The 24,139-nt window shown below is 50.6% G+C and overlaps 9 protein-coding genes across 9 annotated transcripts; 2 read left to right on the forward strand and 7 right to left on the reverse strand.

Annotated features, from left to right (window-relative positions):
• Positions 1-627: 627 nt before the first annotated feature.
• Positions 628-2,382, reverse strand: AO090020000350 (uncharacterized protein; the record flags this gene model as incomplete). The annotated part of the gene is made up of 1 exon (XM_023238042.1): positions 628-2,382. One exon carries the CDS (start codon positions 2,380-2,382, stop codon positions 628-630), a length of 1,755 nt encoding a protein of 584 aa, XP_023092804.1.
• A 423-nt stretch (positions 2,383-2,805) lies between these two features.
• Positions 2,806-4,996, reverse strand: sC (sulfate adenylyltransferase; the record flags this gene model as incomplete). Its single annotated transcript, XM_001824628.1, has 6 exons — positions 2,806-3,931; positions 3,993-4,062; positions 4,121-4,266; positions 4,356-4,538; positions 4,688-4,715; positions 4,828-4,996. The coding sequence occupies 6 exons, from the start codon at positions 4,994-4,996 to the stop codon at positions 2,806-2,808; spliced, it is 1,722 nt and encodes a 573-aa protein (XP_001824680.1).
• Positions 4,997-6,964: 1,968 nt separating this feature from the next.
• AO090020000348 (DUF2855 family protein) lies at positions 6,965-8,350 on the reverse strand (the record flags this gene model as incomplete). Its single annotated transcript, XM_001824627.1, has 3 exons — positions 6,965-7,261; positions 7,315-8,116; positions 8,163-8,350. 3 exons carry the CDS (start codon positions 8,348-8,350, stop codon positions 6,965-6,967), a joined length of 1,287 nt encoding a protein of 428 aa, XP_001824679.1.
• Positions 8,351-9,479: 1,129 nt separating this feature from the next.
• met16 (phosphoadenylyl-sulfate reductase (thioredoxin)) lies at positions 9,480-10,465 on the reverse strand (the record flags this gene model as incomplete). Its single annotated transcript, XM_001824626.3, has 2 exons — positions 9,480-10,225; positions 10,285-10,465. The coding sequence occupies 2 exons, from the start codon at positions 10,463-10,465 to the stop codon at positions 9,480-9,482; spliced, it is 927 nt and encodes a 308-aa protein (XP_001824678.1).
• Positions 10,466-11,551: 1,086 nt separating this feature from the next.
• Positions 11,552-13,124, forward strand: AO090020000345 (phosphoserine phosphatase SerB; the record flags this gene model as incomplete). Its single annotated transcript, XM_001824625.3, has 3 exons — positions 11,552-12,376; positions 12,455-12,712; positions 12,801-13,124. The coding sequence occupies 3 exons, from the start codon at positions 11,552-11,554 to the stop codon at positions 13,122-13,124; spliced, it is 1,407 nt and encodes a 468-aa protein (XP_001824677.1).
• A 578-nt stretch (positions 13,125-13,702) lies between these two features.
• Positions 13,703-14,950, reverse strand: AO090020000344 (lipoate synthase; the record flags this gene model as incomplete). Its single annotated transcript, XM_001824624.3, has 1 exon — positions 13,703-14,950. The coding sequence occupies one exon, from the start codon at positions 14,948-14,950 to the stop codon at positions 13,703-13,705; it is 1,248 nt and encodes a 415-aa protein (XP_001824676.1).
• Positions 14,951-15,573: 623 nt separating this feature from the next.
• On the reverse strand, positions 15,574-16,335 carry AO090020000343 (uncharacterized protein; the record flags this gene model as incomplete). Its single annotated transcript, XM_001824623.3, has 1 exon — positions 15,574-16,335. The coding sequence occupies one exon, from the start codon at positions 16,333-16,335 to the stop codon at positions 15,574-15,576; it is 762 nt and encodes a 253-aa protein (XP_001824675.3).
• A 2,424-nt stretch (positions 16,336-18,759) lies between these two features.
• On the forward strand, positions 18,760-20,589 carry AO090020000342 (putative ribosomal assembly complex component Ipi3; the record flags this gene model as incomplete). Its single annotated transcript, XM_001824622.3, has 2 exons — positions 18,760-19,107; positions 19,192-20,589. 2 exons carry the CDS (start codon positions 18,760-18,762, stop codon positions 20,587-20,589), a joined length of 1,746 nt encoding a protein of 581 aa, XP_001824674.1.
• A 769-nt stretch (positions 20,590-21,358) lies between these two features.
• Positions 21,359-23,960, reverse strand: AO090020000341 (uncharacterized protein; the record flags this gene model as incomplete). The annotated part of the gene is made up of 6 exons (XM_023238044.1): positions 21,359-22,445; positions 22,535-22,683; positions 22,752-22,830; positions 22,942-22,979; positions 23,051-23,064; positions 23,168-23,960. 6 exons carry the CDS (start codon positions 23,958-23,960, stop codon positions 21,359-21,361), a joined length of 2,160 nt encoding a protein of 719 aa, XP_023092803.1.
• Positions 23,961-24,139: the final 179 nt, after the last annotated feature.

Consider the following 24,139-nt stretch of genomic DNA (forward strand, 5'->3'; position numbering starts at 1 on the left):
ACGGCTCATGGAATGAGGAGATCACGACATACACAGTCAATGTTTTGACCCACTTCTGCAGTGCTCGAACACCGCCATTCGATTGGACTTATCTCATGGTTGAATGCAGGTTATCTCTCTTCATTTCCTTTTAAGCGAGGGCGAAAGAGGGGTCAGGCAAGGATAGATGCAATAATAAGAAACTTGTTGGGTAATGGAAAATGGATTTATGCCCCGTCGCTTCGGAGAACACTCCAATGTACTGTGTACCCTACGGAGTAGTCCGTACCTAAATCATCGCTATAATGATGTCCCCGAATTATTTGAGCACGCAATGCCATATCGAGACTCTTACTGGGGATCGAAAACAGGGCACTAACGATATGATGCAGTGATCATACCACGTCTTCCTCGCTTTCATGCAGCGCAGCCTGCAGCTGTACTTCCCGCTATTGAGGTATTAACCCAAAGGAAACCGTAAAACCTATTATGGATGACATTCAACGTCGTATGACTTATGCAAATATGTTCAGTAAATATACAGGCATTTTGTGTGAACCGACAAGACCAAAAGATGCCAATCTCGCCCCAAACTCCTGGTATAATCGCCCCTTCAAGAAGACAAGAATTTCTCACTCAAAAACAACATCATACAAACAATGAGCTATTGGGCGCAATGCCCTCAAGCCCAGACTCCCCATCAATCATTGGCCAAAGTCGCCGGATTCGATCGTCAAGTATCAAATTCTCAGCTTCCCATCTCTTCCGTTCCACGGATTTGGCTTCGATCTGCTTCTGGCCGCCGAACCAAGAGCGTCCAGCGTTCTGGATACTCTCCTGCTCTTCTTTTTCGGCCTTAGCGACAAGTCGGGAGACCATTGTCTTCCAGTTCTCTAGGCCTACGCGGAGACACTCCGCGCAGCGGTGTCGGGGGATACGGTCGGATTCACCTAATTCGAGCATGGTGGCTTCGGCTGTGTCGACTGCGTCGCGGGTCCAGGCAAGGCCCTTTTTTTTGGAGGATGAGGCGTAGATAATCTCGCCAATGTAAGTCATGAGCCCTGCCTCGTCACAGGCGGAGGTGGCAGTTCGGAGCGGCGGTTCATTTCCCGATGGGAGAGGTGCTGGGTATTCCACAGGAACTAGTATGATTTTAATCGAGTCGAAAAGATAACGGAACGGGTCCTTGGACTTGTGTAGAGATGGGAGTTTCGGCATAATTGTGCCAGGAGGTGGCGGCGGTAGAGAACGGCGGGCTTTCAGAACGGAGGTAAAGATAGACAGAGCGGTAGGAAGGTTGTTGTGCCGGGCATGATAAACTGCAAGCGCCGTCGAAACACGCAGAATATTTTCCGATGGTAAGGCCTTGCCATCATTTTTGAGAACTCCCGTTTTCACATCCACCACCTTCCCAGCGTCAACCGGCGACCCGGAGGCAGCAATATCCATAGCCCAATTATACATATCACTCGCGGTATCCTGCAGACCCTTATAATCCAACCAGTCCGCATAAGCAAGAGCAGCATCAAGCTTCTGCCGAGTATCAAATCCACGCGTAGTCAGGATCTTCATGTAAAAGACCTCCGGGCTCGGAGAAGCCTGCTCGCAATCCTCCTCCCGGGGCACCTTCTTCTGACCCGCAGGCATAGGTTTTGGACGAGGATTTGACGGACCAACAACATATTCAGCCGGCGCAGAAATACGCTGCTTCCGATCCGTCAACCACCCCTCAAGATTCTCCGCCGCTTTCGCAGCACCCATAAGCGCCTGGAAGTATCCTCTCCGCCACGGCTCACTCTTACTAGACACATCAAAGCCAGTCTTCCCAACACCCTCAACCAAAAACCCGCCATCGCCTTGCTCAACAATGCCCTTCCCTTCACCAACCGGATCTTCCAATCGCTCTAACAATTCCTTCAGATACCCCGCAACCATGGGCCAATTAGTCATCAACTTCCCAATATCCTCAGGATGCTGAAGGGCTTGCGCAGAGCGCAAGCACCACCTACTCTTCCACGACCATTCTGGCGGCGTGGGCCATTGATGTTCGATTTCTTCCTGGTAAACGCCCAGCTTGATCACCTGGAACAAGACCAGGATAGCATAGAACGACAGGCCGATTCGGAGACCGCGGTAAAGACGCTGTTTGTAATGTTCGCGGCTCTCGGTTGAGATCAATCGTGCGAAATGCTGTCGGAGGTGAATTGACAAGGGCGGCACAGGGCGACTGCTCGCTAATGGTGAGAGGAAGGGTAGCTGTGGCCTGACGTACGGAGGTGTTACGAGTTCGAGTCGGGACTTTTGCGTGAATGGACGAGAGGGATGGCGTAGACTGTGGTGGACAGGTATCCGAGTTGCCCGGATGGCCCCCGGTAGCCGACTGGGTAGGCGACGAGGTAGCATCTCTGATGCTTTCGATTGTGTTGGTGAGCTTGAGGACGGTCAATTCCGCTTTTCTGTGGTTGGAGGAAATTGGGAGGTCTGTTTGCATGGTTTGCATTGCATTTTTGCCCGCGGATTTTCTGAGATTTAGTTCCGTTCGTGCAGGTTAAAGCACCAGTAACAAATATTTAGTTTGCGAGAACATACGTATGATTCAAACATATGAAATAGATGCTTTTTTTCTACGTCGCCAATACGTGCGCACCGATCGCTATCATACCAGCAATACTCCGTAAGTTTACCAAGAACTCTCAAAATTTCAAGTATCAGTGGGAATCAAAGATAGTCCATTAAAGCAAAAACGTTCTATGATATCTTTCAACACTTAGTGCAAAATCACTTTAAAATTCATTACCAAAAAGCCCATTCCAAAACACCTTGGCTCTAAGCACGGTCAAAGAAACCCTCAGTCTCAAGCAAGAGGATGATCTCGTGGACAATGCTGCGAACAGACTGCTTGGAGACATCGACAGTGAGGTGAGCGTTCTCAGGAGCCTCATAAGGGTCATCAACACCAGTGAAGCCCTTGATCTCACCGGCACGGGCCTTGGCGTAGATACCGCGCTTGTCGGTCTTCTCACAGTACTCCAGAGGAGTGTTGACGTGGACCAGGAAGAAGGAACCGTGCTGGGACACGGCCTCACGAGCGGCCTTCCGAGAGTGCTCGTAGGGGGCAATGGGGGCAGCGATGACAGCAGCACCGGCCTTGGTCAGCTCGCTGGCAACGAAGGCGATACGCTGAATGTTGGTGTGGCGGTCCTCACGGCTGAAGCCCAGCTCGGAAGAGAGCTCGTGGCGGACAGTGTCACCGAGGAGGAGAGAGACAGCACGACCGCCCTGCTGGTTCAGGGTGACCTGCAGAGCACGAGCGATGGCGTCCTTGCCGGAGTTCTGGTAACCGGTAAGGAAGACGGTGAAACCCTGGGTGTGGCGAGGGGGGCTGGATTCACGCAGGATCTTAACAACTTCGGGGTAAGAGAACCACTCGGGGATGTGGGCACCGGTGCGGAGGCGGTTGCGCAGTTCGGTACCGGAGATGTCCAGAGTCTTCACACCGGCAGGAACCTCATCCTTAGGCTTGTACTCATCGGTGTCGGGCAGGTAGGTGACCTGCTGGAACTCGACAACCTCAATACCCAGCTCGTCCTTGTACTTCTCGACGGCGTGCTGAGCGTCGTAAGGGCCGTAGAACTCCTCGCCCTTGGAATTCTTACCGGGACCGGCGTGGTCACGGCCAACGATGAAGTGGGTAGCACCGTGGTTCTTACGGATGATGGCGTGCCAGATGGCCTCACGGGGACCACCCATACGCATGGCAAGGCCGAGCAGACCAAGGACGGCCATTCCGTTGGGGTAGCGGGGCAAGAGGGCCTGGTAAGCACGGACACGGGTGAAGTGGTCAATGTCACCGGGCTTGGTGAGACCGACAACGGGGTGGATCAGGACATTAGCCGCGCGAGCACGAGCCGCACGGACGGTCAGCTCACGGTGAGCTCTGTGCATGGGGTTTCTGCAGTTGACCGTTAGCACAAGCTTACACAGGGATCGTCATTAACGGTTGATGAAAGTACCTGGTCTGGAAAGCGACAACTCGGGACCAGCCGAGCTTGTCAAAGTGGATGCGCAGCTCTGCGGGGGTGTCTAAAACGTGTTAGCACTCAACATCAGGACATCTATTCGCGCCGGCGACAAAACGTACAGCGCAGGGCAACATAGTCGTAGTGGTTCAGCTTGTTGACAGCCTCGATCTTTCCACCAATGTAGAATTCCTCGACCTTGGTGTTGAGGTACTTGATGGCAGGGTGCTCAGGATCACCGCCAAAGACCAGCTTGGCTTCCTTCTCCCTAAACCAAGAAAAAAAATCAATTGTCAGTCATCCGCATTACCTGACCGAATGCAAAACCGCGCTCCAAAGCAAGAGGGCAGCACTCACTTGTCAGCACGGTAGATATCATCGATGGTCAGGATGGCCAGGTTGCGGTCATCACGGAAGTCGCGGAGAGTGACGCGAGAGCCAGCCTGCAGCTTGAGCTCGTTGATGACCTGTTGGGAGGCATCAAGGGTAATGGGCATGGAGAAAAGGTTGCCATCGGCAAGACGGCAGTTCTCACAGACACTAACCAGGCGCAATATGTTAGCGGATTGTTTTGGCAGCGTGTGGCTTCAATTGTAATCATAATTTCTAAGACCTCTGCCAAGACTCATTGTTGATGGTCTTGAATTACAATTGGTTTTCTTGGTGCGAATAGGGAGAGCGCAGCATACCCGTCGAAATCCTTCTGGTTCATGAAGCCTGCGGGGAGATATCGGAGTCAGCCACCGAGTCAACTTTCACGCCCAGCCATGTGCCAAGCGTTGTCGCAATACAACCAAGAAAAAACATCATTCTGCGATTGAGAACATACCCTCCAGAGGACTGAAGCCACCGTTCATGATCAGTTCAAGATCGCACAGCTGACGCTCGGAGAGGACGATGGCGGGCAGGCTCTCCGCCTCCGCGGCCAACTGGTCGTGGCGGGGAGCATCGCGGGCAAGAAGGTCCTTCAGGACACCACCGTGAGGGCTGTTGGCCATGTTGTATGTGTATATGGATTGACCAATTTAATGTATAAAAGAAGGTGGAAGAGAAAGAGAAACACAAGAGGGGGGTATGGAGAGATTAAAAAGAAAAAGCTGGTGGGATGGGAGAGTAGTAAGAGTAGAGGGGGAGAAGGACGTGCGGAAATAGTGGGGGGGGGGAATCCAGAAGGAAAAAGAAATTGATTTAAAAGAATCCGACAAAATGAAAAATAAAAAAAATAAAAATAAAAAGTTCAATCCAAGGAACTTCTCAATTAGGTGAATGAATGGAAAAGCTCCTAGGAGAAAGGCAAATGTTCTCGAACCCCGAGGCGAATTGCCTTGTTCCAGCCAAAGAGGATAATAAGGATCGGAGTGAAGTCGTCAGGCTGTGGAGCCTCCAAACTCTTGGGTTTCCTTGGACGACGTATGCATTTTATGGAGTTCTCAACGTCAACACATCAGCTATCAGGATGATTTGTCCGAGGAGGCTTCCTAGATAATTTCAATTGATTTCTATTTTTCTTGTTGAGTATTTTTCTATGGATTAAATTAAAACTTTGCTTAGAGTATCCTTTAATCCTGACCTGTTCCTTGGTTCGTTCATGCCGTCTATCAATACTTACTCTATACTAGCCAAGAATCCTCCTACAACATACAACACTTTTAAACCCATTCAGTCCCTTTCTTTTCTTTTTCCACTGCATATCTCCAAACAGTTCAACTCAAGGACAAAATATCCCACCATTCAAGACCATCCCCGAGCCTCCAAGGACCACGTCCTTCAACTGGAGACCAAACGGCCATTCCCAGGATCATCAAACCTAGACGAGTCATGATTTTCAGGGGTGTTAATGAATTATTCACGAATACTCTTCATTCGAGACAATCCTTATTACTTTAAGAGAAACTCAAGAAGTACAGTTACATTCGAAGGTGACATTTCTTTTCTTTCCTTTTTTGTTGTTGTTTATTGTTCTATCCTGTAAGTCCAAAGACATCTGCGAGATCGGATCGACAGGCACTTTATCACCGATAAATGCCGAACGAGTGAAACCAGTTTGATATCGCCTTAGAAACGGCTTTTCGGCAGCCCGCAGCCGGATCACGTGGCGGGGCACGCTCATCATCACGACATCCTCCACACGGCTTGCGTGATTGCGTCTCTTGGCAGGGCGATGCACGTGATATGCACGGCCCTAACGCTGCCACCGGATTCCGCTCCCAGGCCGACAAGCTGACGTATGATCCTTCTTGAATATGTCAAAGCTTCCCTCCTGAATAGTAGAACGTTTCACCATTCTCGCCGCCACATGGGTCAACGGCCATCATCCCCTTTTTATATCGGGAAACAGTGATGCGGAATGGACACGTAATTACTCTTATTATATCTCCTGGACTGCTCGGGTACTAGTATAGTTTCCTATCTAGATGACGATCGCCTAGCATACCCCCGCATCTATGTCGCATTAATTGAAAGGAGTCGTCAGCAATGCTGTTTCATGCATCGTAGGCGAGGACCGTCGTTATCATGAAGTACCCCTGCCAAGAAACCCATGGAGCCCTACCCGCAATGTCTGGCCCGCATGGATGCTTTCCGTTCGGACGGTGGAACTGCTCGCCCGGAGGATTCATGCGTTCGTGTTCACATAGGTGTCACAGCTCGCGCGGACGTTGATAAAGGATTCGCCCTATGAGACACGTCATCTGTGCTGATACAAGGCAAGATATCTGGAGGACAATATACACAAGGCGAATGTGTCTCGGATAGGAGCTACCAGAGTTTCCTCCTATGCTCCGCAATTCCTATTACGTACGGGGTGACTAAGTGGAGAACTATTTCATATAGCTCTACCGTTATAACAGAGTGTTACTAAACAGGGGTCTCGTACTCCATATTAGACATTTGTATGCTGTTGCAAAGCTTCTACGGGCAGTCCGGGCTTCAGGGAGCCATTGCTAGCTCAAACAACCCGATCCCCTCTAGACCATATACACCAACGCCTCCTCTGGACGCACATCCCCCTTCGTCAGCCGCTCCCATCCCCCATACATCCCCTCGGTGCCTGCGACCCCTTTACCCCAGACCAGACGCATGTCAGGGACCGTGGCCGCGCGGTCATCAAGCCATTGCTTCCACCGCAGATCCATTCTATCGAAAAATGCCTCGGGGCCGTCAAGCTCAATGGCCGTATCCCGGGTAGTAGAAGCATTGGATTGGATCTTCCCGAGCGCTTTCATAGATGCGTAGGCTTCGCGCACCTCCTCCTCGGTATACACCTATATGGCTGTCAGTAAACAGTCGCAACACGTTCCTCTCGAGTACACCAGACCTTCTGCTGGCTTCCAACTTGGATTATAACAACCTTGCAGTCCTTAAGCGCCTCATTGCTCTGCACCAGTTCACGAAGTCGCACGAGTACATTATCCCGAGCACCATAATCAATAATCACCAACTTCGCCGGCTTAAGACCAACCAACCAAGGCACTGCCCGATCCACATCCGAATACGCCAGAGCCTTCACCGGCCCAGCGGGCGTCTGACGCTTCGCAATCTGCAACTCAGCAGCCCTCTCCAAAGCCTCAGGCGAAGAAGTAATCTGCAAGACACCCAACGGCCCCGACCCAGCGGGCCGGCACAAAAGATTATACGTAAAGGAACGCGCCGTCTTAGTCGACGCAGCCAAATTAACAACAACCGCAGACGACAAGTCCGCATCCTCAGTAGTCCAGCTCAACCCAGCCGCACCGCCGTAAGGATGAACAGGCGTTCCTGTAGACGAAAAGACATACTCACTGAGCAGATAGCCGGCGCCCCAAATCGCACGAATAGCTGCCGTCCAAGCCATAGTGTCCCGGTCATCTTCACTCACCACTTCGTATCGGTTGTAGTACGTCATGAGATGTTTCCGGTGCTCGCTCACCTCAGTCCAATGCCCGCGCGGCTGGCCCGGGATCAGCGTTAGCTCCGTCGGGAGTCCTGAGGTCGGCCAGAATCCCCAGAGTGTCGATCCCGGTGCGATATCAGTCGTGCTTTCGAGGACCGTGGCATACCCCCATGCCGGGACGATCCCCCACGCCGATTGGTCGTTGTATGGAGCGGGTGCTTCACTGGGGACCGGGTATGTATCCCACCTTTATCAATTAGTATATCCCTTGAAAACCATAGATCGTAACATACCAATGAAGTAACTCCCCCGCACGCGCATAGGAAAGATTATTAGAACTCAAACTGAGTATAAGCGGTCGCACGCGAACCGACGAAGGCGGCAGTTGCCTTGTACCGGAAGAGGGATTATCAATACTGACAACGGCATGTTGGCTGTTATCTTTTTTGGAAATCACGTGGATGTTCTCGGTTTGGGACATATCGAATAGATTATTTTATGCTTCTCGGATCAATAAACAGTCTAGCTGTGCGGTATACTTTTCTTCGTTTTTATACTCGTTTCCGTCCTCAACGTCTGAGCGTAGATATTTAAGGACACCTATAAATACACTACCGTCCCCGCCCCAATTTCTGGGCCACTTATATCCTGTTTATCTCGTATGTCAGATTATAGTTAGTTCATGGGTGACTCACTACTGTGTAAATGTAATCAACTCTAATAATTAATCAATAAAGAGCTATGAAAAAGTGACTAAAAGGCAACCTTGTTATACGAAGCCCCCAATCAGGACCCTCGTTGTGGGAAGTTTAATAGTTTCAGGTGGATGATGGTGATGGGTGCCTGGTGTTGAGGGTTATTTTATTGCCTACAGTATCATAGAACATGTTCTAGACCTGTGAAAGAGTTGAATGACATCTGTGAAGGAATATCCGTGGATAATGTGTGCGCTTTGAAGTAACTTACTACTACTGGGTAGTCAGCAGTCTTGCAGTGAGCGGATGTACCGGACATCAAGTGGGGGTGCATGGCAGTATGTTTGAAGAAAGGCAACTACTCCGTATATTGGCACTAATGACGATCATCTCAATGAATAGCATTATAATTAGGTATTAATAATTGATTGCGGGTCTATGGAGTACTTAACTAGCTGTTTAGATTCTACAAATAACTCATAGACCCTTGACTACAAGAGTGGTTCGTGACTACCGGGAACCAACTTTCTAGGGCTTGAGCCCCACATGACTTAAAGAACACCACAAACTACCAGAGAAGGTAAACGAGAATCAAGACAACATCAAGGTCTTGTCATTTCTATCATGCTAATCATTATCATAGTCGGCCGTTAGGCCAGCTTTTGTGAGAAGAAAAGAAAAACAAAAAAAGCCACCCGCTATGTACAAACTCCTTGCCGGAGCGGGGGTGGCATAAGATATCTTTTGAACCATTAAATCCACCCATGACAGATAATCTTCCAAGTCATAACAACGTATGTTCAAAGCCTGTGCCTATGTAAGAATAAAGTAAATCAAGGCTGTGTCGCTAGATACTAGAACTCCCAATCCCAAACGCCATTATCGATGCAAGTCGGAGGTGACCCAAGGCCATGTTCATTGAGCAGTGGTCATTTGGTTCTGCAGCGCCTGAGACAGGGCCTCCTCCTGCCGCTTGCGCTCAAGCTCCATCAGGTATTGGGCATACTTGGAGCGAGGGTTGTGGATGCCACATTCGGTCTTGGCTTGGCCCTTCCAGCGACCGGACCGTTCATCCTCGTTTTCCTTGACGGGTTGGGTAGAGTGGTAGTCACCAATGCTCTTGTAGCCGCGGTCAAGCAGCTCATTGTAGGGCACATCGTTGTCTTTGATGTACTGCTTGACTTGATCGAAAGTCCAGTTGGCCAGAGGGTTGATCTTGATAAGACCAGCCTCGTCAACCTCGATGATGTCAAGGTCACCACGCTTACCACCCTGGCTACGGCGACGGCCGGTGAGGACAGCATGAACGTTCAGTTCACGGTAGGCACGCTGGGCGGGCTCTACCTTGGCGGCCCAGTCGTAGAGCTGATCATCCCGTTCCCATAGACGGGCACCGTACTTCTTGGCAAACTCTTCTTCAGAGTTGAGGCCCTTGGGCTTGTAGACATGGATGTTGTTCAAGGGGTACTTCTGGCGAATCTTGTCGACCAGAGTAAGGGTTTCCGAGAAGTGATGAAGAGTGTCCAGGAAGATGAGGTCGACCATCTGAGGGCGAGGGACCTCCAGCTTGGAAAGCATATCAAGAGTGACGAGTCCAGTAAGACCAAACGCGGTGGTCTGGAAAAGGTGAGGGAGTGATGTAACACACCATCTCAAGACATCTATAGTATGGTGTTAGTCATCTACCAAGTGGACTGAGTGAGGACCACTCTATGCTAACCTTGAGGCTCAAGGAACTGCAGCTGTCTGTTGAGAAACTGCAAATGTGGTTTCGTGAAGACAATCTCGGGGAGATAATCGTCACTCGAGCTACCACTAACATAATCAGAGTCCGTGGCATTGTCCTTGGACTCAAAGTCCTCAGCGTGGGAGGGGTAGGTATCAGGCATCTTTGCAGGCATCTTCGCAACGTGACCTGGGTAGAGTTGAATCTAATGAAAGAGATAAAGAGTATTGAAAGGCAAAGAGTAGAGATTCTAGCAAGTCTATATGTCTATGGATGAATGGAAGAGGATGACAAATGACCAGGTCCAATTTGCGTGAGATGATGTAGGATAGTAATCATCACAACACGGAGAAGAGAGCCCACGACCGGTCAGATATAAGAAAACAGGGGCGAGCACGACATCAGCGGCAATCGGAACCTGATCTTGCTGTGAATCCCTCATACATGCCGATTGATTCTGCCGTCCTCGATCACGACATTGGCTGTGACCGCCTGCGGTTTCGGGGGAGCATGATGAAAAATTTAATTCCCTCATGCCCTGGGGAAATCACGCAATACTTGCGTCTTGGGTCTCTGTGGGTTCCCGGAATGCTCTGGTCTCACTGCAAGACAGCGCAAGGCTGCTGATAAATCCCTTGGGTCCGTTCTCTAGAACATGGTCGAATGTCCAGAGAAGAAAAACATTCATCCGGGGTAGAGACACTTTAATGTGGTGGAACCTCTCTGCGTCTATCGTCCCTGTACGCAGGGTCCTCTCCTTGCTGAAGAATATAACTGGCCTGGTAGTAATTAGCATTAGAAAGCGAATGAAAGGACTAGAGTCATCCTAGTTGTCTCACCAGTCATTATTAAGCTAGAACTCCGGAGTACAGTGCAGTGAAAGTATCATGTACCCCACTCAATCCATATTCGTGGTGTTGCACCTTTGGACCCTTCATATGTTGCCACTCCATTGCTGATGCTGAAGTTCCGTCGATTCTGCCGGGGCGGTGAAATATCTTCTGTCCCATATCAATCATGTGACGCTCACGCGGACTGGGTTAAGACACCCCGCCACGTGCCGCGGATCGGCCTGCAGCAAACGGGTCGATTTTAGAATATCACGGCGACGTCTTCTTTGACAGCTTCTCCTCTAAGGGTACGGTCCCGACGGGCGAGCTTCCATTGATTATCCGAGAATCCCTGCGAGGTATCTGCCATACCTTTACCATCCTTCTTTGGTTTACTCTCTCCAGTGTCCCCAAACCAATCCTGCGAAGAAATGGCAGCAAACAACCCCACCACACGCCCGCAACGGCCGACACTACAGGAATCGCTCAGGAGCAATTCCTTCCTTCATGATCACCAACAATACAAGCCCGCGGTCCCCATTAGCAGCATTGGCAATGTTCTTGAATCCTCACTCGAGTCGGGAGTAGGATCCTTGTCCCTCAACCCGATAAGCCCAGATCCCGAAAAGGTGACCGAAAGTGGCATCACCCACAGCTTGTTCAACCACCAAGTGAACCCTCTTCCCACCGGCACCCCGCAAATCGTCGCAACCATCTACTACAAATCATCGGATCCTATTCACCCCCATCTCCATCCTGATTCGTCGTTCAATGCTGGGGCTGGTGTTAAACTTCCATCCCCCACGGTTCCCGTGGGCTCGGCTCCGACAGTCGATATTGAGAAGATTCCCCGAGAACCTCCTGCGCCAGAACCTGAACCATTAGACCACCTTTACGGACCATTTGTGTCTCAACTGTGCTTGACGAACTTCCTACAAATCCTCGAATCCCTTCCGACCCCTTACCAGCGCATGAACACGTCCCATCGCTGCCTCGACCAGAATGAACACCCGCGCGTAGTAGAAGTTACTTTCTCCCCACCCCCTAACCCGGAATACCTCACATTCGCAGACCTGCGCAAACATGAGAGCATATGGCGATTCGAGCGCGAGTGGAATGTAGAGGTTGTGCTCCAGGAGGAGAGCGTCTTCCGCCGTCACAAGCGGCTCGTAGTTTTTGACATGGACAGTACTCTGATCCAGAATGAAGTAATTGACGAGATCGCCAAGTTCATTGGCGTAGAGAAGGAAGTTTCGGTCAGTCTCTACAGATTCTTCTCTAAAATTCTCGTGATTATATCTGGATGCACTCGTGAGTACTAACCGTTGCTATAGGAGATCACGGAACGCGCTATGAACGGCGAGCTGGACTTCTCTGCGTCGCTCAGGGAGCGTGTCAGCCTTCTCAAGGGAGTGCCAGCGGATGTTTTCGAGAAGCTGAAGTCCGTTATTACTATCTCGCCTGGTGCGCGTGAATTGTGCAAGGCCTTGAAGGCTCTTGGATGTAAATTGGCAGTTTTGAGTGGTGGCTTCCAGCCTCTTGCAGAGTGGTTAGCCGGTGAGCTTGGCATCGATTACGCATTCGCTAATCATGTAAGTACATCCTGTTCTGTCGGGCCTTTACCTCTTTGGGGCCAAGTTGGACTATTCGATGGTCCGGTGTACTGATTATCATGTGTAGCTCGAGGTAGATCCAGCATCTCAAACCCTGACGGGAAAACTCGTTCCCACCTACCCTATCATCGATGCCAGCCAAAAGCGCAAGCTTCTGCAGTCCATTGCGGCCGAGAACAACATCCCTATCGCTCAGACCGCTGCTGTCGGTGATGGTGCCAATGACCTTCTCATGCTCCACACTGCTGGACTCGGAGTTGCCTGGCGCGCCAAGAGCAAGGTTCAGCTCGAAGCACCCACTCGTCTAAACGGAGAGACTATGGTGGATATTCTTCACCTTCTCGGTCTCAGCAAAGAAGATGTCAAGGAACTGACCACCGAAGTAGCATGAGCGTCCCAGAAGCCGTAGGTGTGTCGCAAACACGACAGAAGACACATCCTATTGCAATGATATCTGGCCAAGATTGCGTGGGGACGTTCGCCCGGTGCAGGTTTTCCACTTGGATCTTGCTAGCAGGGACTTAGAAAAGCACCGGTTGATCGGCGCGCTTTGCTCGATTATTTTCTTTCCTAAACCGAGAGACTCAGCTTTGGTACGTATGGGCTGCCTGAGTTTTCACTTTCTGGCGGGAGTAGTCGAGAGGGCGGTCGATCCTGGAGGATATTATTTAATGTAGGCGTAGTGGTGTGGGCAATTTGGGTGCATATAAGGAAGGCCACGGACATTACTGAATGAATATGCAGATAATATTGTTGATTCCATCTAAAAATAAGTGTTGAACTCAATGAACTCTCAGGACATGCCCGGAGGACGCTGTCTATTTTACCTCCCAAACCCCAAGTAAAAAACATATGCGAACGACGGCCCATGCCCGTCAATATCAATACATTTCATAAAATTGATAAAATACCAACCTAAACCTGCGCCGAGAGAAAGTAGAGCATAAGAAAAGAGATTTATAAGTATTTTCACCGAGTAGCCTCATCGACAGCAGCCTTGCTATCCGTAACAGACTCGCCCGCGGTACCAGCAGCGCGTCTCTTTTTCAAGACATTTTCGATAAACGCCTCACCAGCCTTGTAACTACTGCGAACCAAAGGCCCAGAAGCACAGTAGAGGAAGCCCATATCCAGGGCGCGCTGGCGCCAGAGCTCAAACTGGTCAGGAGTAACATATTCATGCACAGGCATATGACGCTTGGTAGGCCGCATGTACTGGCCGAACGTAACGACATCCACACCAACCGACCGCAATTGACGGAGAGCATCCCAGAGCTGCTCCTCAGTTTCACCAAAACCAAGCATAAGAGAGGTCTTAGTGATCAGATCAGGCCTAGCCTGCTTCGCAGCCTCCAGGACGCGGAGCGACTGCTGGAACGTCGCGCGACGGTCACGGACAAACGGCGTCAGAGCCTCGACGGTCTCGACGTTGTGCGCATACACGTCCAGTCCGGACCGAGCCACCAGCTTCACCATCTCCAGATCGCCAAGGTAGTCACCCGTCAAGCACTCGACCAGCATGCTGGGCTTCTTCTGCTTAATCTTGATAACCGTCTCGGCGAAATGGCGAGCGCCACCATCCGCCAGATCGTCTCGATCCACACTCGTCAACACCACGTATCCCAGACTCCACCTCGAGATCGCCTCAGCGGTATTCTCTGGCTCATGCGGGTCGAGAGGCGGAGGCCTGCGGTTGGTCTTCACACTGCAGAACCGACATCCACGGGTACAGGTGTCACCCATGAGCATGATAGTAGCGGTAGCAGCGGACTTGTCGCTACCGCCCCAGCAATCGGAGATGTTGGGGCACCGGGCCTCCTCGCAAACAGTGTGCAGATTCAGGCCTCGTAGATCTTTCTTTAATCGTTGGTAGTTTTTGGAGTCTGGGATCGGGGTCTTGAGCCAAGAAGGCAAACGGGTCATTTCCTTCTTGCGGCCGGCGGGGCCGACCATGGCAGTTTTGAGGGCATATGCTTCTGAAGGCTCGAGCGGAGCGTTGTCTTCGCCTCCGGAGACGAAATCTGCGAAGGAAGGACCGGCATTCAGCTTATCTGTGAAGTTTGTCCGTTTACGGGCTGTTGCCGGGGCGCCGGTGGCAGACGGTGAAGGTTCAGTTGTGGCATATGTGCGGCGGGAAATCGGGGTAATGGACCCGGTTTGAGGAACGGTCCTCGCGGAGGAATAGAGAAATCGTAGCCGGTTCGTCGATGCAGCCATATTGATGCTATTCAACTTGCAAAGTTGCGAAAGTTGAATTCCGCGGGAAAGATGAGCGAAGCTCCGACATGATAAGGAAGTCCGCTGCCATTACTCAGCGTGTCTTAACCTCATTCGGCTTAGAGCCTCGAGCACCTTCAAATATTTGCCCTAAATGATGGCATGAACTACTAGTCTAATCACGAAATACGAAAATTATGATTCGTTCATCAGGTTCTTCTGCCAATGCAATGGTATCATTATTCAATATATAGGATAGGAAATGTTCAATTAGTGATTATGAATTAACCACTCGGACTGGTTAGATGGACAGAGGAAATAAAGGCGTAGGGTGGCTTGTTCGCAAGAAAGATCGGCATAATGAGATATGTAGGGAAAGACGAAGATGGTCAATGATACAATATTAAAGACAGGATTGAACGAATGAGGAGGCGACAGAGGTCTATGAAATTTAGGATGTAAAAGACAAAAAAAAAAAAGGAAGGGAGGGATATGAGCTGAGATAGACAATTAGAGAAGGAATATGCTTGAACACGGGAATCGCGACTGACAAGGAATGCAGTAGTGGGTTTCGTAAGGTCAATGAATCGAGTGAGCATACAGAATTTGAAAGGAAATACAGTCTAGGCTTTGGTCTCCAGGACCTGAGCTAAGACGAGCACAGCGGACTTTAGGGTTGCGTCGTGCTTGCGACATATAGCAAACAGCAGATCATCAATCATTCGGTCTAAGCTTTTGTTGAGCTCTCCACTCCGCGACCCCAAGACCCGATCTCTGATTCGCGATGGCGATGACGGGGCAAGTGGCGTACCTAACATCGCGCTCGCTCTCTCGGGAACGGTGTCAAGACGAGACAAGGTGGGGCGATGGCAATGATTTGCAATTTTGCGTTTAGATGATGCTAACGAGAGCACGTAGTTCCGCGCTATTAGAGCTGCACAGAGACCATCTAATAGATTATCTGCAGCATCTGGAAAGATCTGGCGAAACCTGCGCAGGATGTCCTTTTCGTCGGTATGACGAATGAGTATTATGACCGGGGATGTCAATCTAAGCATGCTCCGAGGGAATTCCTTGATCGAATGTTCCAACTGATCCATTGCCCATTCATGATCCCACCATTTCTTCAACTCGCCATTCTCAGCTGTGTCAGACGAGGGCGCAGATCGCCGAGGCTTTGGCGGCGAGTTAGCTTTTTGCGCTACATCTGGCCTTGGAGGTGATTTTGGCGATGATGTGACCTTGCGCATTGGTTTGTCGCGGATAGTGGTTTCATTGTTGCTCCCTACCGAGCTTACGTGTATGAACTCATCCTCCTTGTCCGGTTTAGGGTCGCCCGGGGAATCACAAGATGGATCAGTAGTAGCATATCCGCTGTCTGACATTTCCAATGGTGTGTCAGGGCTGAAGGCAGATATTTCTTGGTGGCCCAGATCTGGTGTTGAAGGCACTGGAGGTTGAGGTGGGGTTGCGATGGAGCAGCTCATGGCGGGAGAAGATTGTCGCGAGATGTCAACGAGCTTTGGCTTGGTTTTGCTGGCCACCGCGTACATCTAGGATAGTGTAAGTAGATATTGTGTCAACAGTCTTAGAGAATGCCTACCACTGTTTCGTCGGCAGGGGCCTTCATTTCGCGTTTACGTTCAGGTGGCGGAGGGCTCTGTTGGACTATCTGTATTCTTCTTCTGTTGTTTTCCTTTGACTTTTCTCCCGTAGTCTCGAATTCCAGGGGAGCCCTTTGGAGCCAGTCCTCACAGTAAGAAAGGTAACTTGGGACCCAGCTTCCTTCACTCGATGCGGTTCCCGACCGGCTCCGCTGCGTTTCGATGGAAGATCCGGAGAACGTTCTCTTCTCAAAAGCATCTGCATCCGAAGAGAGAGCTGGCGAAGACATACGTAGGGAATCAGTAGATACCGGAGTCCATTTTCCATTGTTAGAGCTATATTGCTTCATCAGGTTGGAATGTGCCATGTGTACATTTGTCGTATCCCCTGCTCTTTTCGGAGTCGCCTCGTTTCTGTGGATGCTGTAGACCTCACTCGAAATCGTCGTTGGCGTATATACGCTACTCTTCGGGGTCCCATGATCAGTGTCCAGGTCTGAGTCCGGCTTGGGGGAGAAGTATGCGGAAGATGGCGACGGCTGTGACTCCCTCGAGTCTGATAAAGGAGGACTTGGAAGGAGTCCAAATGCTTCCATGTTTGTCTTCGCGATGTTCTGATCGGAGCGACAAGCCCGCAGCGCTTGGCTTCCGGATGGAGTTCGCGATAGCCTGGACTCTCTGGCAGCAGATTGAATGCTCTCCACTGATGGAGATGATGGTAAGCGCAGTTGAAAAGGCTGCTTCATCCTGCGCACAGACCGAAATGGTGAGGCAGAGGTGACAGATAGGCGCTCTGTTGATCGTTTGGTTTGCGCTATGTACTCAGTTTGCTCCGGGTGAGGAGACGTCGAAGGGATGAATGAGAGAGAACTCTGCGTTTGTTGCCTCCTCCAGGGCTGAAATGTTGGGGAATAGCGAGGGTAAGCTATATCATTTCCTTGGGCGGTGGGGTATTCATCTGTTACGTAGTACGAGGGGTTGTTCCTGTTCGCGTATGTGGGAATACTATTTGTCGAAAAGGCATATTGGTGATGGGAGAATTTTGTGTTGAGATCCATATTTGTGAGAGCGCAGTCCATAGTGGACATGCCGGGCGAGGAATGTAGAGTAAATAACAACAGGAACAAATCTTCCAACGACGATTTGGATACCCAAAATAGAGGGAAGCAACAGCAGGACGATCCACAGAGGCGGCCGACAAGCCCTTATACGAGCAAACAGAGCTGCACTCAATCATCCCTTGGCTACCTGGCGGTCACAGAATACTAGATGTAGAGCCCCCTTCGAGAGGGTCACCAAACACCCTGGGACATGAGTGAACTGCAAAGGGTCGCTACGCCTACCGTCCTTGCATTCCGGAGAGAGGTGAGATCGAACAGCCGCGATGATAATTGGCCCGAAACCTCGATATGCGCCACCTGCAGGAGCGTCACAACGTGGAGGATCCGCTCTTCAGGGCCATTGCAGGTCCTCATTACAGAAGGAATGAGACAAGCCGCCCACAGGGACTCAGTGAAAACCCCTAAAGCGACCCGAACAGGACGTCACGGGCCTATCTTAAGCAGGACTGTTGCACCGGGCAATCAAAATCAGAGCCCCTAGAATGACCCCCTTGCTTCGGTTGCTGTGGGTGCGATGATTTGCTCCATTATTGAAGGTGGCCGCAATGACCAGCATGTGCAAAGCCTCCAATGGTCTGTAATTGCGGAGATTTCAACTGTCAATATTAAGATGCCACAAATGCCATCCGGGGGCGCGCGATGACCTCTGGAATATGAGCTTCTTGCTACAATTAGCCTCAACGCCCAGTCTGCTACTTCTGCTGTGATGAGAGGCATGTTTCATGTTGACGAAGGAGTAGACCCCGTATACCAGGGATCAAGTCCAAGGAGGTCTCTTAGAAGGGAGAACAGGGATTCCATAAGGAACGCCTCAATGTGATTTTCCCAACAGTCTAGCAGAATCGTAGGGAAAAGTACTCCGGAAGGAGGAGGAGAGGATAGTAACTCGATAGTTCATCTCCCTTCTTGGGGCGATCAATCATCTCCGAGACAAACAGTGCAAACTTCACCTTTATCGCTGCTTTTATCGCCGATCCAGAGAAAAAAAAAAGTACGTAGAGCGGGAAAAAGAGCAGGAACATTGCTTTTTTCTCCACCCCTTTTGACTCGATTAATCTTTCTTTGCCCTTCGACAGCTCTCGTCATGCTATCGGAGTGCTTTATTGCGGCTACCCTGACGTCAGGCAAGGCCCCGGCGTCAGCGAGTCTCCGCGATGTAGGGATCTGCGTTCATGAGTTTCAACCATCACCCAACCTACGCTCCACCTTCAAGAAGAGCTCAACTCCGACCAATTGCCTGGCGGTGAGCCCGTCGCATGTGTACGCAGCTCAGGCGGAGAAAGCCATTGTCCATGTGTACAGCAGAGAGAAAGGGAATCAAGAGGCGGTTATCCCCTTCCCGGAGCGCATTCGCAGCCTTGCGATTGCGGGGAGCAAGAATGGCGACGTCTTGGTCTTGGGTACCGAAGGGGGCCGTCTGATCTTATGGGAAGTGAGTTTTAACTTAAATCCATTGCATCGCTATGCGGGAAGGAGGCGATTGGCCAAGCAATTCTAACGTGAGCTCTATTAATAGACTTGCACTGGACGTCAAGTCGCGACAACAGCATCCCATTTGAGCCCAGTAACCTCCCTGGTCGTTGACCCCAGTGACAATTTCATTCTATCCGGCTCGTCTGATGCCAGTATTCATGTCTGGCCTTTAGTCGACATCCTCTCTTTCACAAAGATCCCCTCCGGTCGGGATCGGCAACCACCAAACTGCCCTATCCGTACATTCTCGAACCACCGCGCTGCTATCACATCACTTGCCGTGGGGCATAGCTCCGGTAGATACAATATTGCCGTTTCGACAGCGCAAGATAACACAGCTATCGCCTGGGACTATCACACCGGACGCGTCCTGCGGACATTCCTCTTGCCTTCTAGCGCAGTCTCCCTGACCCTTGATCCAGTTGACCGTGCATTCTACGTCGGCTATGAAGATGGTAGCATCCAATCAGTGGACTTATACAAAGCCCAATCTTTTCAACATCCTCTCCACGACCCATCGTTACAGTCCACCCCCGCCCAACCCTCTGCGGAGGAGAAATGGTCTCCTCCGTCCGCCGACTGCGGCGCAGCGCAGTCCCTCTCACTCTCTTACGATGGAATGACCCTGCTATCTGGTCACCAGAACGGAAAGGTCCTGTCATGGAACGTCGGAAGAAAGAAATACGCCACGACCGTAGCAGACTACACACATCCCGTGACGAACCTTCATATGCTCCCATTGGCTGGTCTTCCCAACCCCGGCCAGGATCTGAAAAGGGTAGCACACACAATCGTCAAGCCCCGATACGACAGTAGCCTGTCGGAATCATCTCAAGCTGCAGGCGCCGTACCTGCCGATTACACATTCAGCACCCACCTCCTCAACTCAACATCATCCAAGCCCGCCGCAGCAAGGAACCTTGATGGCTCCGATCGAACAAACCAGTTCACAGAAGCTTTCACTAGTGCCGTCTTCCCCAACTCAATGATCGAAGAAGGTCTCGCCGAGCTAGCTGCCTTCAACCAACCGGGAGGCAGCACTGCTCAAGGCTCGCCCATGATGACACAAGCCACGAATTACGAGGACCTCGCAGCAAAGGACTCACAGATAGCATCCCTAGAAAGCGAGCTTGCAGCCCTCAAAAAGAAAACAACAGCCAATGAGGCCGCCCGTCAACTCACCACAGACGAGGTAACAAAGCTCCGCTCCGACCTCGCCAATCTAAACGACTACGTCAACGGACTCCACCAGAAGCAAGACCAAGCACAGAGAGAAAAGGTCCTCCGGCAAGCCCGGAAAGAGGAACGCGAGACCCGCAAACGGGAAGCTTGGTTTAAGGCTGAGAAGAAGGGAAAGAAAGGCGATGCCGTCGTTCGAAGGATGGAAGCCGAGGAAGCTATGCAGACTAGTGACTCGGACGATCAGAGTAGTGATGAGTGATTGTTCATTGCTCTTTCCCGTAACCTGTCGCTTTACGTTCTTTTCCTTCCTGCTTATATTCTTTCCATAAACTGTGCACGGCCCTGTCATGTCTAATTTATTTTGATTTACGAAGGCGCTATGGTTCAAAAGTTCAGGTTCAACTTGATAGATGGTAAGAGGCTTGTTAGGGTTATACTTTACGTACGCATTGTATATAGGAATGACTGACGCCACAATTGCTATACTGTGGCGCTTATCCTACCTTCTATCGTTTCCCGGAGACGAGGTAACTGATAAATGACCACCCAACAACGGCATGCCTCTGAATGGAATGTGGTGTCTTTAATTTCCACCATACGCTATGCTAAGTCAACCAATTTCCCGTACCCCAATCCCAGATGCATCCTCAGAGATAAAAGAATAAACTGCGACGCGACAGAATTCCAGACAATGTTGGATCATGATTCCATCACTGAAATTAAAGGACCAAATACCAATACGTACTAGGAAAGTCAATTGCTATGCTGGAACGGTCCGCATTCCTTGCGTGGCAGGAGTGACAAGTCACATTCTTTAGCGTTTGATCGTCGGTCAATGACTTGATGGCATATTTGGTGGTGGCAAGTAACATAAAGATAATGATCCCCACTGCTGTCCAAAACAGTCTTGCACATCCGTTCCAGGCGGTTCCATAGCAGAGAAAGCGAATAGATCAAGAAAAAAGACGGTGGAGGGTAACCCTCACCTGGAATGTGCCAATACAACTCGACTTGTGGTTCGTCAAAGATTAGAAATTGCTCGATTTATACGATGGTCTCGGCCGATGGGTACCTTCCACTAAGCCCCAGAGACTCGTCAGTCCCAGCCAAACAGCCTCTTCGGTGCGGATTGTTCTACTCCCTTGGCCAGGAAGAAGGTTGACCCAGTAATCGAAAAGCTTCCCAGCTTCGGTCGCGCGAATATCCATGTCGCAGAGTTGAGGGTCGTTGTGAACTACTGCTTCAATCCCTGCTACACCACCGAACACAATAAGGAGGTGCTTGTAGTCCGGCGGGATTTTCCGTCGATCATAATTATCATGCTCTTGTCGATCTTCCTCTAGAACCGAATAGACTGGGGCGCCTCGCTCGGACGTTCCAAAGGAGAGGTCATAACCGCCATCGAATGGGCATTCGGTGAATACAGACGACAAAGATCGGCAGCGACGCACATAGTAGCCCCAATAGTACCCGGCTTCAGAACGAGGAGTAGAAGGATGTACGGGCTGCGCATAGTGCTCGCGACCATAGTCGGGGAACCGGACGGTTACGCGGGCATATTCGGGCAGCTGGATGTCGGGGAGGACGACCTTTTTAGGAAGACCGGTATCAATCACGGTAGCACTAAAATTAGTAGGGCTACTGGGTGAATGACGACGGTTATTATGATAGTTGCTCATCTGTGTACTATGCCTCCTCTGCCCGCCACCATCGGAACTAGACACGACAATTCCTTCACGGTATTCACACCATTCGTTGGCGCGAAGATGGTGCGGCATATCGAGGCTGGGTAGTAAACCAGCTCCACGGAGATTTGGATGCATCGGAAAGAGATGTTTACGAAGATATGGTGGAGTCTCGAGGTACGAAAGTATATGCGCCAGGAAGTTCGATGGGTCCGAGTATGCGGTATACCGTTTGGCAGAGGAGTCGTTACCGTTGAGCGCACCACTCGTTTTGTCTATAGGGAACTCGTGATAATTACCTTGGCCGTGGTACGTATCGCGCGGACTATTCTCATCGTCATCAAACACCACTACCTCATCAACACAAAAGACGGCGAGGGCACGTGCGATGATACCAGCCAAGAGAGTCTTTTGCTCCACAGAATGAGCACTTTCAAGAGCCTCATCAGTATCAACTTTCTACTGTCGGTCCTAGTGGCAGAGAAACAAAACTAATCACGCAACACGGTCTATACATACTTGGCCACGATGCTGCCTGGGATAGCGACAGTCAATGTATGCGATCGGCCACCAGTTGGGGTAAAAACAGCGGTAGGCTTCGAGGTGAAGACATAATTTGAATGGCCGCCATTATCAAGCTGACCGTGGTCGTGAGAGGTCTTGCGTTTCTGAGAAAACAATTGGGTCAATGACTGGCGGTAAGGGATTTGGAGAAGGCAGAAGTATATATATGTACCTTGGGAACATTGGGGCGTCGCATCTTGGGCCGCAAACGAGGAGACAAAGGGGGCTTTGGAACAGAGTACGAAGGGAGCCTGTGATAGTAATTGGTGTTTTGCATTGGATCGCAAATATTTCACACAAAACCCCTTTGACTAATCGACAGGTTTGTTATTATGGAGCATGGACACCGAGATGGTATTGACCGATAAGGATGGTTCTTGATGACGTCGGTCTCCACCGCCTTATGGAACCTTTAGCGCCTGCCGCACTTTAATTTGTCTATCCTTTCATCATTCAGAAAGGTAGGTCTACAGGGTCAGGTACCGCTACCAATCAGTCTCCGATGCACTCTTGGATCATCAGGAACATGCCAAATTTGGTGACAAACCACTACTTATCACCATGCCTAAATACCACCCTAATATACACCCTGCTGCGCTCCCTGTTCACCAACTGCCTCTCCTTTCAATTCCTGCATGATCTTCACTCCGGAACTAGTGCCAATCCGTTCGGCTCCTGTTTTCAGCATGCGAATACAATCCTCCGCTGAGCGCACTCCTCCGCTAGCCTTAACCTTGCATCCATTGCCTACCAAACCCGCAGTGGCTCGCATGAGGGCCACGTTGTCAATGTTGGCACCGGGCCCATTGAATCCTGTGCTGGTCTTGATAAAATCAGCCCCAGCCACATCCGCAATGACCGACCCCGCAATAATCTCCTCCCGTGAGAGCTGCGAAGTCTCCAGGATGACCTTCAATTTAATCGGCGACGGTGCTGCCTTCCGCACACCTAGTATATCTGTGTAGACATCCGTATACTTTCCTTCCTTCAAGAGAGGATACTTGAGAACCATATCCAGCTCGGCGGCTCCCTGTTCAACTGCATCCCGGGCTTCCTGCTCTTTCTCTGAGGTCTCATACATGCCCTCATGAAATCCCACAACGCAAGCCACCTTCACATCAGAGCTTCCTTTAAGTTCCTGTACCGCGCGACGGACATGGTTTAGGCGGACGCAGACAGTCGCAAACTGGTATTGAAGGGCTTCGGCGCACAGCTGGTCGATCTGTTGTTCCGTCGCAGTCAACGCCAACTGAGTGTGATCAATCGTACGATTAACTTCGGATGGTAATGGTGTCTTGTATTCAGGGAAAGCCTCGGGGAGTGAGTCTTTAATAGTAGAAATCAGAGCAGCCCACTCTGCGTCGTTCTTTGGGGGAGACATCTTGCTCTAAAGGCAACTGTCACAGGTTAGGCAGATGCGCGCTATCATATATTATCGCGAATTCGACCTACCCTAAGATTAAAACTCTGTTTCGAACGTTCAACTAGTTAACGGCTCGTTTGAATTTGTCGTGAATTTCTGGGGACAGCGAATTTCTCTCTCGTAAATGCGGAGAAATG

This window comes from Aspergillus oryzae, chromosome 6 (genome assembly GCF_000184455.2).
Source record: "Aspergillus oryzae RIB40 DNA, chromosome 6".
Taxonomy (NCBI): Eukaryota; Fungi; Ascomycota; class Eurotiomycetes; order Eurotiales; family Aspergillaceae; genus Aspergillus; species Aspergillus oryzae.